Raw genomic sequence first — 12,500 nt, 5'->3', positions numbered from 1 at the left:
AATCGACATATTTTAGGATATGCATCGAAAACATCTCCCATATCTGAAATTCTTATAGAAACTAGAAGGGGATGTAACATTTATTCTTCAAATAAAATGATAATTTCCCGAAATTCCTATTTATGTGTTAGTGATGACGTCCGATCGATTTCATCCACTGATACGCAGCGCATGACGACGATGACGGCCGCAGTCTGAACGTGTGCAAATCTGATAAGAAAATATCTTGGATATCATCACCCAACCCATAGGAACCGTCGGTCACCTTCTTCCGCAGGGTTGTTAAGCAACAACGGAAGCCTTGGTAGTGCTGATAAGACAATTGGATCATGGAAAACAAATGACCATGAAGTGAAAAAGTCACGAAATGGAGCAAATCTGAAAAATCCCCTCGGTAAAACTCCGGATTGAGGGAAGACGATAGCAATACTATCCCACAAGCCCTCTGCCTGTTGCATCTTCTGTTAAACTATGCCACGGAGCACTGTTCTTGCAATGTTTGTGTGACTGAATTCCCCGTGCGGACAAGGACACCGAACGCGAGTACTCTCGCTTATCGAGAGAGTGACGAGAGAAGCGCGATGAGGGGATGGATGGATGCATGTTTCGTTTCGATTTCGTATCCTGCTCCACTTGACACGTTTCAGTGTTTCGTATTATCCATCGCAACCGCCACTCATCATCATTCCGGGGGTACGGTTGTCACGGTATTATCTTCGGTTGCACCGTCGTTTCGTCGGTTTCGTTTTGTTTAAACTACCGGACCCATACATAGGCCCTTAGGCGTTTGCAGGGCACACCCGTACCAGGTGCTGCTGCCGGTCGCATATGCAGTAGTAGCAGCAGCAGCACAAGAGAAACCAGTTCCACAAGCCACACATACACACCGTTTGTGTCCTCTACGTGGTGCTGCTACTGCTCTAGAGCTGTTGATTCCATGGCAAACGATGGAGGGATAAGGGTCAAGCCACACCACATTGCTAGGAGGTGCGGTGTGATGTGACCTAGAGAGCCGGTGGGCCTCTGAATGGCGCCACTTTCCGATGAACTTTTTTGATGCTGTTTTTGTTGCTATAAATAAATCATTAAGAGCAACAGGCATGTCCTCCTGCTACTGCTGCTGCTGTCGGCCGGAACATCATGACCTAATCTGCAGCTGAATAGCGGGCTGGGCTGGGGGGCGTGCAATCGATTACACTAAAAATGCAGCAACACCCTTCAATGCTTGATATAGACCTTCCCTATTCCTCCTACTCCACTCCAATGGAATGTTGGAAGCGAAATCAAATCGAACAAACCACGCCGCAAACCCCTCTATCCAGTGTGCGCTGTTAGTGAGTGCACGTCCAGGAGGAGGCCTTTCCCGCGTATAAGGACAAACCACCACCGCTAGGTCGCGCGGGACAACATTACCCCAGCGGACCGACGACTATCGTACGACACCACCATTTTCGTCGCTCGAATGGCCAATTATTAATTCTAATTTCATTTATTCCATTTGCAAACCGCCGCATCATTCAATCATGCAAGACGCCCGCTCTTCCTGCGCGCGCCACACACATTGTTTAGGGCAGCAACAGCAGCGGCGCACAGTGCCTAACAATGGACTAACCACCACGTTTGGTTTTGTTTTTCTCCCCCTCTCTCTGATGGTGTCGCGAATTCAGGGATCCATTGCGCCTGCTGGTGTAGTTTAATTACATACACAGACACATTCACGAGATGCTCTCGGACATTCTTTTTCGCGAAGCGAAGCGAAGCGAAGCGAAGGTGTTCTGAAGTCATTTGCAACAAACCCGCTTCTTTGGGATCGATCATGTTCATCAACAGGCAGTAGGCGTGTGTTAGCGATTCCGACGTTGATGACATTAGCAGTCTCATCAAGCTACTTGGATTGGTTCAACATTCCGCTTCACCGTTAGTGGCAAACAGCAATTCCAGCGCCGATACGTCCCGCGAACCGAGGTTGTGTTAAATCAAAATATTTCGCTTATCACATGAGTGCGTGCGTGCGCGTCACGCGCATTCGCCAGTGGCCTCTCAAAACATATGCAACAATGTTCCTCGTGGACCAACAAAACCCGGGCTGCCTACCGGTCTCTTGATCTACTCTTGCGCAAGGGGTATGCAACGAGAAGCAGGCACTGTATGGCCATGAGAACCGAGGAACCGATGGTTGGGATGGTCCGATGTGGTATGATTGGTCGTAGAGAGGGGTGCTAGGTCGACGACGACGACAACGACGACGGAGACAGTGGCCGATACACACGCAGCGCAACGCAGCGGAAATAGACAAGTTCATATATGGCCATGGAATGCCGTTCGTTCTCCACTCCGTCCTTCCGTCGCTCCACCACGCACAAAAGGTGATACGAGGCTGGAGCTGACTTGAATGGAACCAGCCGATCCCAATGCCATATTCGTTGGACGGGGACTTCTTGCATCCTGCCATCCGCTCTTCCACCTAAAATCTCAAGGACGAAAGCAAACCCCCAGGCTTCTGCTTACCTCTTCGAGTGCCGCGATCGTCTGCCGGCACTGGGCCATTCGGGACACGAAGGTGGAGGTCGTCGGCGAGTTGTAGTCCTCGCGCGTTTCCTCCAGAAACTCCGAAACGCCGATTAGTTCCGGCATGGTGGCGCCTACTGTGTGATGCCGATGGTAGCAAAATGTCGAATAGGAGTTGCTCTCTCCTGCTGCCCTTCGAAGTAGGTCGATAGTTGGAATTCGCTGGTCGCGCGGCCTGCTGGCCCCCTGTTGCTGGTTAGTGTTGCTCTCGTTTGTTTGCTTGATGGTCCCGGTTGCGATATTCTAGTACGAGCTACGGTGTAAGATCGCCAGACGGATGACGTGCAATCTCAGCGACCGATCACCATCATTCGCGGCGACTTAAAACACACAAACACACACGCGTACGCACGCACGCGACCTTGGGGATCTCCGATGTCCACCAATTTACACCAGCAGCATCCTCTCTTTCTCGTGAGCGTGAGCGTTGAATGGGGGAGCTTCGAACGCCCTGGAACAGAGGAACAGGCCGTGCAGGCAGAAGAAGCGTGCCTTACGCGATAGCTGGAGCACTGGTGAAGGGACGATAGTGTTTTCCGGTTTTTCTTCGCTTCGCACTTTTCACTTTCACTCACGCTTGGCGCTGCAAAACCAGCGAGACGACCTAACACACTAGCCACTGGTGCTACTGCTGCTGCTGGTTGGTGTCATTATGTTCCATAATAATATCTAAAAATACACTCTGATCCACATTCTTCGCTATTTTTACATGTAGGGCGGCGATTCACACTGCTCCGGCCGCGACACTGCCCTGACACCTTGCACATGCACCCCGATTAAAAGCGCGACCTTCTCGTCGTAAATCCTGGATTCCTCTGGTTGCAGCAGCTACGGAACTGAACGTTGGACAATTCACAATTACATGTTATATACATAGGGGCAGTAACTATAGTAGCAACATCGCGCAGTATCACACACAGCTCACTAGGATTCACCAGCAGCAGCGACGATTTTGTGATGATGACTGCACTACACTTTACTGGCTAATCAGCATGACCCAATATACCCAGTGGCGGATGCTGCTGCTAGTGCACACGGCCATCAAGGCGTGGATGGTGATGCTGCGGGTGTGCCCCGTGAATCATCCACGAAAAAGAATCACCGAAGAATCACACTTGGATGATTCCGCTGCAGTCGCCCTTTTTCACAATACCAACACACCACCGTCCTCGTCTTCTGACACGCAGATGTCCCCGACCCGAAAGAAACACGCACCACAGGCCAACTGATGATTTATGGCTGCCCAAAAAACTAGAGCATAGAACTGGCTGATCATCCCTGCTGCTGCACGCTCGCAACCCCAGCGAGAGAGGAACCTTTGCAAGGATTGCCTCGTATCAGCTGTCCCGTCTCACCCCTGGGCAAGGGTTGTGTACGTGTGTCGCCTGTTTTTTTTTTTGTAGGAACTAGAGAAATTACACGGAAGAAGGAAGACCAACCAGAACGTGAAGGCGTCCACAGGGAGTGAGTTTTTGAGAAAAATATGAGTCAAAATTTCACCGGAGAGCGCACACAAGAGAGACAGGGAGAGAGAGAGACAGAGAGAATGGGAGAGCACGGCACAGAGCGCGTCGCGACAGGAAGCTCGCGAGCTTAAGCCAGCAGCAGATAAAGACAACGCACAAGAGAGGGACCCCGCGAGGGAGCGAAAGTGTGAGGGTGACGGGATAAACGGAGTACGGGGCGGAAGGGCCGGAAAGGATAGATTTTTTTCCGTTCTTTCCCGTCCCTCCCGTGTCCACCACACCCTCTGGAAGATGCTGCTGGGAGCTGCGTTTGTCGGTCGGCCTCCTTTGTTGCAATTAATTAAACGCGACGGTCGGCAGGACGGTCGTCGAAGAACCGCTGTGCCTCCGGTGGGGCTGGGTTAGCGATTGGTTGTGCAAATAATGATCATGTTTGGTTCCTTTCTTCCTCTGGGGTTCCTCTGGAGTAAGTTATTGCTGCGCACTTCTCTCCAACAACAACAACAATACGAATCTCGGGGATGTCCCGTTTTTCGTTCGGTTCGCCTGTCCACACCCTGCTAAAGGGACGGGGGGTTTGTTAATCTCGATGGCTGCTGACCGTCGATCAGAACACCACCATCAGAGAACCATCTCGCAGCGCAAGGCACACCACACCGCGAACGCTGCTGGTCCGCTGGATGCTCCGGTGACGACGACGGTGAAAGCGTTTTCGGGGTCGTCGTCGTTGTCCGGTGACGCGCTTCAAAACACTTTGCGCACTCTATTAATACCCACACCGATCCTGAACCAGGATTCACACACAGGACAGCGGGAAGGATTTACGGCGCGGAGTCCTTACGTTTTGGAGTCGTCCTCGGTAAGCGCGCACACCCGTCCTTTGGCCTTATCGGCGGGCCATTTTGCGTTGGAAAATCACGTATTTACGCCTGCGGAACCATTCGCGGAACCGTGTGTGTTGTCACCCTCTGGAAAGCTGGCGTTCGGTTTTGCGACTCACACGCATCATCCCCGGAGCATAAGCAACGCGATTGGTCCGACCAGTGTTGCGGGGCACGGTTGCCGCCGAGAGTCCTCGTGTTGGGAACGCAGAACTCCACCAGGAAATTGCTTTTTCTTTGTTTCTATGCAAGTTAATCGGATGAAGGAAAAGTGAGATTTTTTAAATATCGTATTCTCCCCGAAAAAGGTTCCGCAATCCTTATTGCACGATTTTTCCTGTGAAGGAACAGCCTAGTAGTGCCGGTTGGCAACACGGTTTGCGAGAGAGAGCGAGTGAGTCAAGGCCACGACGAGCAAAACGAGAGGTGGGAAAGAAAAGAAAAAAAGAGACCAGCACAGTTGTCAAAATCGTCCGTGGCACCGTCTCTTTGCTTTTAGCTGCCGTTCCGGAGCGCTTAACATAAAAAAAGGAAAACGAGGACTCCATTTCGCCGATTCCTACGATAATTCTTCTTGTCCTGTGTGGCCATCGAATCGCAGCCTGCTGTACCTGGTCGTCGATCGAGATTGCGTAAATCGTGGCCAATAGTTTTTTGGTCCTCCTCTTCTCGAGGGCTGTCTACCGCCGCCACCGCAGCAGCCGTTCACCGATAAGAGGATCTTTGCCAAAACGAATAACCTCCTCCCATCTCTACCAGCACTTCCTGTGTACGTGTCGCGCCGTGTTACCTGTCGCTTCAGGGCCCCTTTCCCGAGCACCGTCTACGTTTGCTTCTTCAGGTGAAAAGCACGCCACCGGAGAGTGTGTGTTCGAGGAATAGTAGGGCTTGTGTCGATTGGCGGAATAGTTCCGAGAAAAAAAAACGAAGCCTTTCTTTGCAGACCACCCACCAACCCCTAGGAAGCATGGCCAATAACCGCCAGCGGGGTACTCCGCGACCGGAGAAGAACGCCAGCGAGTCCGAGGGTGGGGAATCGCTGTGTGTGGTTTGTTTCAAACCGATCGTCTACTTTGCGATCGGCGAATGCGATCATCTCTGTTGCTACGAGTGTTCCACCCGGATCCGGGTGCTATGTCGCCAGAACGATTGCCCCATCTGTCGCCGCGATCTGTCCAAGGTAACGACAGCATGCAACGGCTTGCCGAAGCAGCATTTCACAATAATACCACACCCCCTCCGTGTCTACTGCGAACTAAACTGGTTTCGGCGTTCGGTTGTTTGCTTTTTAGGTTATCTTTTCCAAAGTGCTGCTACCGTACCAGCAGCTGGAAACGAAGAATCGCAGTGGGCTGTACGACAAGAAGTACCGCATCTGCTTCACGGAGGTTGAGGTACAGCAAGCTTTCTTCGATCTGCTGGACAACAAATGCCCTCGGTAAGCCACTGCCTCGCGTTTGCCGCCACATACCAACACATCCCAGTAGGCGCGCGCGCATCTATAGCGCGTTGCGTGGGACGGCTGCCAACGACGGAAATGCATCGTCGGTCCGCAACCCGCCCTCCCACCGTGCTCGCTTTCTTTTGCGCATGCTGCATTCTGTGCACTGGAACGGCCTGGGTTTCTGCGCAGTTTTAAGCGAAATGCTGTGCTTCAAGCATGAGCTCACGGTTCGGTACGAAATTCTTTGCAGATGCGACGAGAAAAACTTCCCCAAGTTCGAGCTGCTGCGGGAGCATGTGCGCAAGCGGCACGAAATGTTCTACTGCGATATCTGCACCGAGCATCTGAAGGTGTTCTCGTCCGAACGGCGCTGCTACAATCGTCAGGAGCTGGCGCTACATCGGCGCAAGGGCGACCCGGATAAGGTCGGCCACCGGGGACACCCACTGTGCGAGTACTGCGATACGCGCTTCCTCGACAAGGACGAGCTGTTCCGGCATTTACGGAAAGATCACTTCTTCTGCCACTACTGTGATGCCGATGGGCGGAACTATTTCTATGGGTAAGTTTCCTGTCCGCAAATGGGTCGATGTGATCTGACGTCATCTGACGGATGATTCTCATTTTTCTCTCACCAGTGATTATGCCTCGCTGCGGGAACACTTTCGGTCGGATCATTTCCTGTGCGAGGAGGGTGACTGTGAGCAGGAACAGTTTACGTCCGTGTTCCGTTCGGAGATCGATTTGCGGGCGCACAGGGCAACCGCTCACGGTAAAGCGATGAACCGAGAGGCTAACAAACAGACGCGACGGCTGGAGCTGGAGTTTTCGTACGCGCCACGCCATGGTTTAGCACCGGGCGGTGCCAATGCCGGACCGGGAGGTGGGGATCGTGGTGAAAGTTCCGGAGGCAGAGGTGGCGCTGGTGCCGGAGGCGGTAGATCACGAGGTGGTGGACGTGGTGGTGCTCGTGGTGATGGTGGTACTAATCGTGATGGTGGTGTTGGTCCGGGTATGACGAACTACGATACGCAGCGGGAATTCGATATGGGACTGCCGGAAACAACCCAGCAAAACCACCAGCAGACGATCCAGCAGCACCCGAAGCGAGTGATCGATGCAACCAGTGAGCAGGACTTCCCATCACTCGGCGGAACGGCACCAAATCCGGTGTTTAGGCCAAGCAACTTATCCATCCGCCAGCGTGTGTACGGAGCCGCTGGTCTAGCGCGGACAAAAGAGAATTTCCCAGCGCTCGGATCGGAAGGTGGCGAAAGTACCGGACCGACCAGCTTGAACGAGGGCTTCAGCAGCAAAATCACGGCCAGCTCCCTGCTAAAACCTAGTCAACCGTCCAGTGGCAGCCGAGGGGTAGCCTCGGTAGTAAGTGGTGGAGCTGGTACCAGCATGATGATACACGTCTCCAATCGGCCACCATCGGCGAGTGCTTCGGGCAGCAAAGCGAATGGAACGGCGGTTATCGCTGGTAAGCGAAACCAGGCAGCCGATTTCCCAGCCCTGCCCGGTTCGTCGAAGCAACAAGCGTCATCAACTGCCACCGGACGCAAGATGGTTGATCCGTTCGGGGATCCGGATGATCGCTCTGCCGGCAGTGGGATGGTGAACTTGAACGCAATGTCCGCCAAACATCGCGCTCTGGCCGATGACTACGTGTCGGTTTCGAGTCTCGTTTCGAAGGTGAACACAATCGCACCCAAGGACGCGCAGGCAGCAGCAGCGGCCAAAAAGGGTAAGGCGGCGGGTCAAGTGATGGTACCAAGCGTTAATTCGACGAAAGCCTTTCCATCGCTCGGTGATGCTACGGGTGTGTCTGCTGCTGGAACGAAACCAGTCTCGTGGGTCGCTAGTGCATCGATCGCCACTAGCAGTGGACAACAGTCTTCCTCGTTCAACGTTTCTTCGAAAAAGAAACCCGCACCAGCACCGAACCTGAAAGATGATAGCAGTGGTAGTGGTGGATTTGTGAATCTTAATGCTCTTACGGGCAAAAAATCAGGCGACAGCAAATCGAACGCAAAGCAGAAAGCAACAACGACAACCAACGCTGCCTCCAAAGTCGCCGATACGCGCAATAACAACAATGACATCCAAGCCATCACTGACTCTGCCGCGAAAGGCGGAGCTGCGAAAGATCGATCAAAGGAAGGTACATCGAAGCAACTGACAAAATCAAATGGAGCGCATCCGGGAACCGCCGGCGGTAACCAATCAAACTCTAGCAGTAACAACAACCAGCCGAATGCCACCGCCTCCAAGAGGATAGCAGCAGGCGCAACTGGTGATACAACGCCAGGCTTCGACAGTGAACCTTTCCCGGCACTCGGGAACAATGGTCCCCTCGATTTTGCGCTGGCAGCTGGTCCTAAGCGAACTCCGCCCGGTTTCGAGAATGTGAAGCGCGTTCCGGGACCACCGCCTGGTTTCGGGCATGCCGTCACGCTGAACTCCGTCGCTCGCAACACCAACAACATGACGTTCACGAACTCAAACGGTGAATCGTACAATATACTGCCCTCGTACAGTTACGCCCCGGTATCGAATGCCTACAAACGGAATCAGGTAGGGATTAGAACGGCGAGTCGCAGCGGGTTGGAACGATGTTGTTCTCTTACATACATTTGGTTTCTCTTCACACGCAGAGCCTGGAGACGCAGTTTCAGAAGTCGTTGAAAAATCTGACCGCCTTTAACGAGTTCAAAAGGATGTCACAAATGTTCCTTGATGGACAGTACAACGGGGCAGCCTACTACGAGCAGTGCAAGTGTGCACTCGGTGATCGCTTCAACGAGACGTTCCCCGAGCTGATTGCTCTACTACCGAACATCGCTAAGCAACAGGTGCGTACCGAGACATAATTCATCAGGACCTTTTTCAATGTCATGCCGCACAGATCAACTAATCGCTCTTTTCGTCTTCCGATGCGTCGTGATGTCCATTTTAAGGAGCTGTACCTAGTGTACTGTCAGGATGAAAAAAATCGTCCAAGACCAGCGACTGGAAAGGGAAGAGGGACGGGATCCTCCGCGAACCGGGTGCTGGAAGTTTGTCAGGTGTGCAAGCAAGTTTTGATCAGCACCGAGCTTACGGAACACGCTCAAACGCACTACCTGGAGAACAACTTCCCGAAGCTGGGCCGAAATGGGAACGACGAAGCGGGAGCAAAGCTTGGTTCTGCGTGGAAGAAATGAGCATTATATTTTGCTTTAGTTGGGGGAGAAAGAGAGGTGTGCAGGTGAAATTGAAATAAGCACGAACTAACTGATCGTAAAGCTGCAGGTTTCAAAAAGTAAAACAGCAGTTGTCTATTCTGATCGATCACCATAGTGCAGCGTACAGGTTCTGTTGTAACTAAAACAGGTTTTTTTTGTTTCCTCTTTGGTTCTCTTACTCTAACCACCGATGATTGGATTGCATTGAAGCAATGTAACATGAAATTCGATTACAGCGACGCGACACTTTTTGAATTCTATGTGTTATGCCCTTGCGAAGAGGAAAAATTCTACCAAAAAACCAACCCACTCGGGGTGGCAGAGTAGTACAAGATTCGCGAGATTCTGTAAATGTAAATGTTCTTTGCCTCTTATTTCATGCTCTTACAGGGAAAGCCCATAGCTCCGTAACGGTTTTTTGCGTTAAAATGTAAAAAGGAGAGTATGTTATAGGCGCTTGTACATAACAATAAAGCAGAAGTAGAGGAAAAGGACGGCCTTCAAAAGGTAATCAGCAATCTGCATTTCTTTTTACTGGGCTTTCACTTTATCCAAGAGATTTGAGAAATCCTCAGTTCAGCAACAGGATTATTCGTCTTTTAATTACCCATTTTGACCACCACCCAGTACCGCAGTGCACGCATTGTTTCAGCTGTCACGCACCTTTGTTGTCGTTTCGGTACGTTGACTCGAAACCGAACGATCACCACCGGTTGAACCCATCATCAGCGATTCGAACACGGAATTTATAGTGATTTAGATGGTAAATTGAGCCTGATTACACGTCACAACCGAAAATGGCGTTAAAAGAATTGCTCGGAATGTGTCGGCTGTGTTTAAAATCGCACTCCAGCATGCTGCGGATCTTTAGTGACGAAGAACTCGTGCGGAAGCTTGAGCTTGTTTTTCGCTTTCCGGTAAGCATCGGTCAGATAATGTGTTTTCCCCTTGAATCTAATCAATTCCTCAATCTATTTTTTCCGTTTCCTAGATCATACTGTCCGAGTCATTGTCATCATCGATATGTAAACCGTGCTACGAGACTGTGTTCCGCTTCTCCGAGTACAGCAACACGGTGGAGAAGAATCAGCTCTACCTAGGGTCGCTATTGGATCAGCTGCCGAAAGCAACTAGCAATTGCTCGGAGGATGAAGATAGTCTACCACTCTCTAGGTTACGTGGACCGGTTGCCAAATCACCCTACAAAAGTGATCACGAGGAGGCCGGCGCGGATCGGGAGGAATCGTTGCAAAAAGGAGTCAAAAATCGGCCGGTTGGACGGGCTAGTGAACGGGAAACAGATGCGCTAATCCGGGAGTACGTCTCTCTGTGCTGCGACGTGTGTGGCACCGAGATGGACAGCTTCCGAGCGCTTGCCGAGCACTGCAGGCTGCAGCATAAATCCGGAGCAAGGGTGACCTGGCTGGGCAAGCGTTTTTCTCGTCGCCATCGTCTCGTCAACTTCATTCGCCACCACCTCGAGCCACACGCGTTCAAGTGCGGCCAGTGTGGCCAGGTGTGTAAAAGTAAGGAGCTGTTACAGATTCACCGGAAGCAGCATCTACCGGTGGACGAGCGGGCTCATCAGTGCGCAATTTGTGGCCAGCGTTTCGCGCGCCGGTCTCAGCTGCTGAACCACAGCGCGTCGCACGAACGAAAGTATATCTGCAACGAGTGCGGGAAGGCGTTTGCCTTCCGGTACATGCTAGTGAAGCATGTGCAGCATCATCAAACGGGCCCAGAGCGGAAACAGTTCGTGTGCGAATTCTGTGCCAAGTGTTGTACCTCGGAAGCAGGTTTGAAAACGCATCTAGCATCACATAATGGCAACGTCGCCAAGGAACCGCGCGTCCAGTGTACGCACTGCACTCAATGGTACAAAAACAAATCAAGCCTTCGGGTTCATATGCGCCGGCATACGGACACCCGTACGCATCGCTGTGAGCAGTGCGATAAGAACTTTCCCACGAAAAACTCGCTCTGCGGACACATGGCGTATGTGCACGGCGAGAAGAAGGATCGGTTTCCCTGTCCACAGTGTGACCGAACGTTTCGCCGGCGCCGGGAGCTAACAGTAAGTCACGACCGATGATGGCCAATAACGGGTGGCATTAAAGGCAACGGTTGCTATTAAAGAAATGTTTATTTTTAGGAACACACGAGCCGCCACGCTGGCAAAGCGCTTTATGAATGTAAGGAATGCGGTAAATCTTTTTATACCAGCTCGAGTTATGCCACGCACCGCAAAAGATTCCACGCAACCTGAGTAACCAGCTTTGTAGTTGATGATAAAGGTAGGTCGGTTTAATTGCTTCGCTCAAACGCGCTTAGTTGGCCATGAGTAATGTTGCTACGATGCGGCACCAGGGCGCTTTACGTATATTTAAATGATCTATCTAGGAACTACATTGCTGACTACCCCAAATGATTTTTCCCATTTGATGCGATTTGATTGCAACCAGCAGCAAATGGAAGGTTTTATGGATTTTCGAACGAACAGAAAACGAATGTAGTTTACAACTAATTGTATTCTCCTATGATCAAATTGTTTGCAAAAATATTCAAGTGAAATTGGGTAGTGTAAGGATTTGCTTCCAAAAGTAACTCAATCGTTCCATAACGTTGCACGTTTTTGCGCAACATATTGACTTCCATTTATGGACAGCCATACTTACTACACCCCACACTACATCCATCAAATGAAACTCAACATATGCGGTATAACAATTGGTTGCTTTATTAAGTGATTTAATATTCAAAGTTAGTGTGAATGTTGTTAGAGTAGAAGGTTGTTGCTTCTTTGATGTGTTGTATCCCTGTTTTTTTTCTTTTCTTCGTTTTTGGAATCCGGAAAAGGCCTTTGAGGGAGCATCATGTGACTGTTTGTACCCACTCAGTCACTACCTTAGCA

At 51.2% G+C, this 12,500-nt stretch overlaps 4 protein-coding genes across 12 annotated transcripts in view; 2 read left to right on the top strand and 2 right to left on the bottom strand.

Moving 5' to 3' along the window:
- Nucleotides 1–5,015, bottom strand: part of LOC125954698 (arfGAP with SH3 domain, ANK repeat and PH domain-containing protein) — an 11,991-nt gene extending 6,976 nt beyond the window's left edge. For 2 of the 5 annotated variants that reach the window (XM_049685194.1, XM_049685199.1), the window contains exons 1-2: nucleotides 4,876–5,015; nucleotides 2,509–3,404 (exon numbers count right to left, since the gene is read on the bottom strand). In XM_049685194.1, coding sequence (XP_049541151.1) covers nucleotides 2,509–2,634 — 126 coding nt within the window. In that variant the 5' untranslated portion in view covers nucleotides 2,635–3,404; nucleotides 4,876–5,015. Of the gene's footprint in view, nucleotides 1–2,508; nucleotides 4,748–4,811 lie in introns of those variants that run through there. The other 3 variants (XM_049685195.1, XM_049685198.1, XM_049685197.1) reach the window with 3 other exon arrangements.
- Nucleotides 5,016–5,372: 357 nt separating this feature from the next.
- Nucleotides 5,373–10,101, top strand: LOC125958073 (E3 ubiquitin-protein ligase ZNF598). The gene is made up of 6 exons (XM_049691196.1): nucleotides 5,373–6,095; nucleotides 6,208–6,353; nucleotides 6,610–6,921; nucleotides 6,998–8,939; nucleotides 9,020–9,217; nucleotides 9,323–10,101. The coding sequence occupies exons 1-6, from the start codon at nucleotides 5,883–5,885 to the stop codon at nucleotides 9,566–9,568; spliced, it is 3,057 nt and encodes a 1,018-aa protein (XP_049547153.1). The 5' UTR covers nucleotides 5,373–5,882; the 3' UTR covers nucleotides 9,569–10,101.
- Nucleotides 10,102–10,291: 190 nt separating this feature from the next.
- Nucleotides 10,292–12,176, top strand: LOC125956201 (zinc finger protein 84-like). Its single transcript, XM_049687836.1, has 3 exons — nucleotides 10,292–10,506; nucleotides 10,581–11,663; nucleotides 11,742–12,176. The coding sequence occupies exons 1-3, from the start codon at nucleotides 10,387–10,389 to the stop codon at nucleotides 11,853–11,855; spliced, it is 1,317 nt and encodes a 438-aa protein (XP_049543793.1). The 5' UTR covers nucleotides 10,292–10,386; the 3' UTR covers nucleotides 11,856–12,176.
- Nucleotides 12,177–12,312: 136 nt separating this feature from the next.
- LOC125956200 (mucin-5AC) overlaps nucleotides 12,313–12,500 on the bottom strand; it is a 14,476-nt gene continuing 14,288 nt past the window's right edge. For all 5 annotated transcript variants that reach the window (XM_049687829.1, XM_049687832.1, XM_049687830.1 and 2 more), the window contains one exon: nucleotides 12,313–12,500. This exon is cut by the window's right edge and continues 355 nt beyond it. The gene's annotated coding sequence lies outside the window, so the exon portion shown is untranslated.

Source organism: Anopheles darlingi, chromosome 3 (genome assembly GCF_943734745.1).
Source record: "Anopheles darlingi chromosome 3, idAnoDarlMG_H_01, whole genome shotgun sequence".
In the NCBI taxonomy this organism is placed as follows: domain Eukaryota; kingdom Metazoa; phylum Arthropoda; class Insecta; order Diptera; family Culicidae; genus Anopheles; species Anopheles darlingi.
Note: the sequence above shows the minus strand (reverse complement) of the source record. Positions and strands in the feature narration are given on the sequence as shown.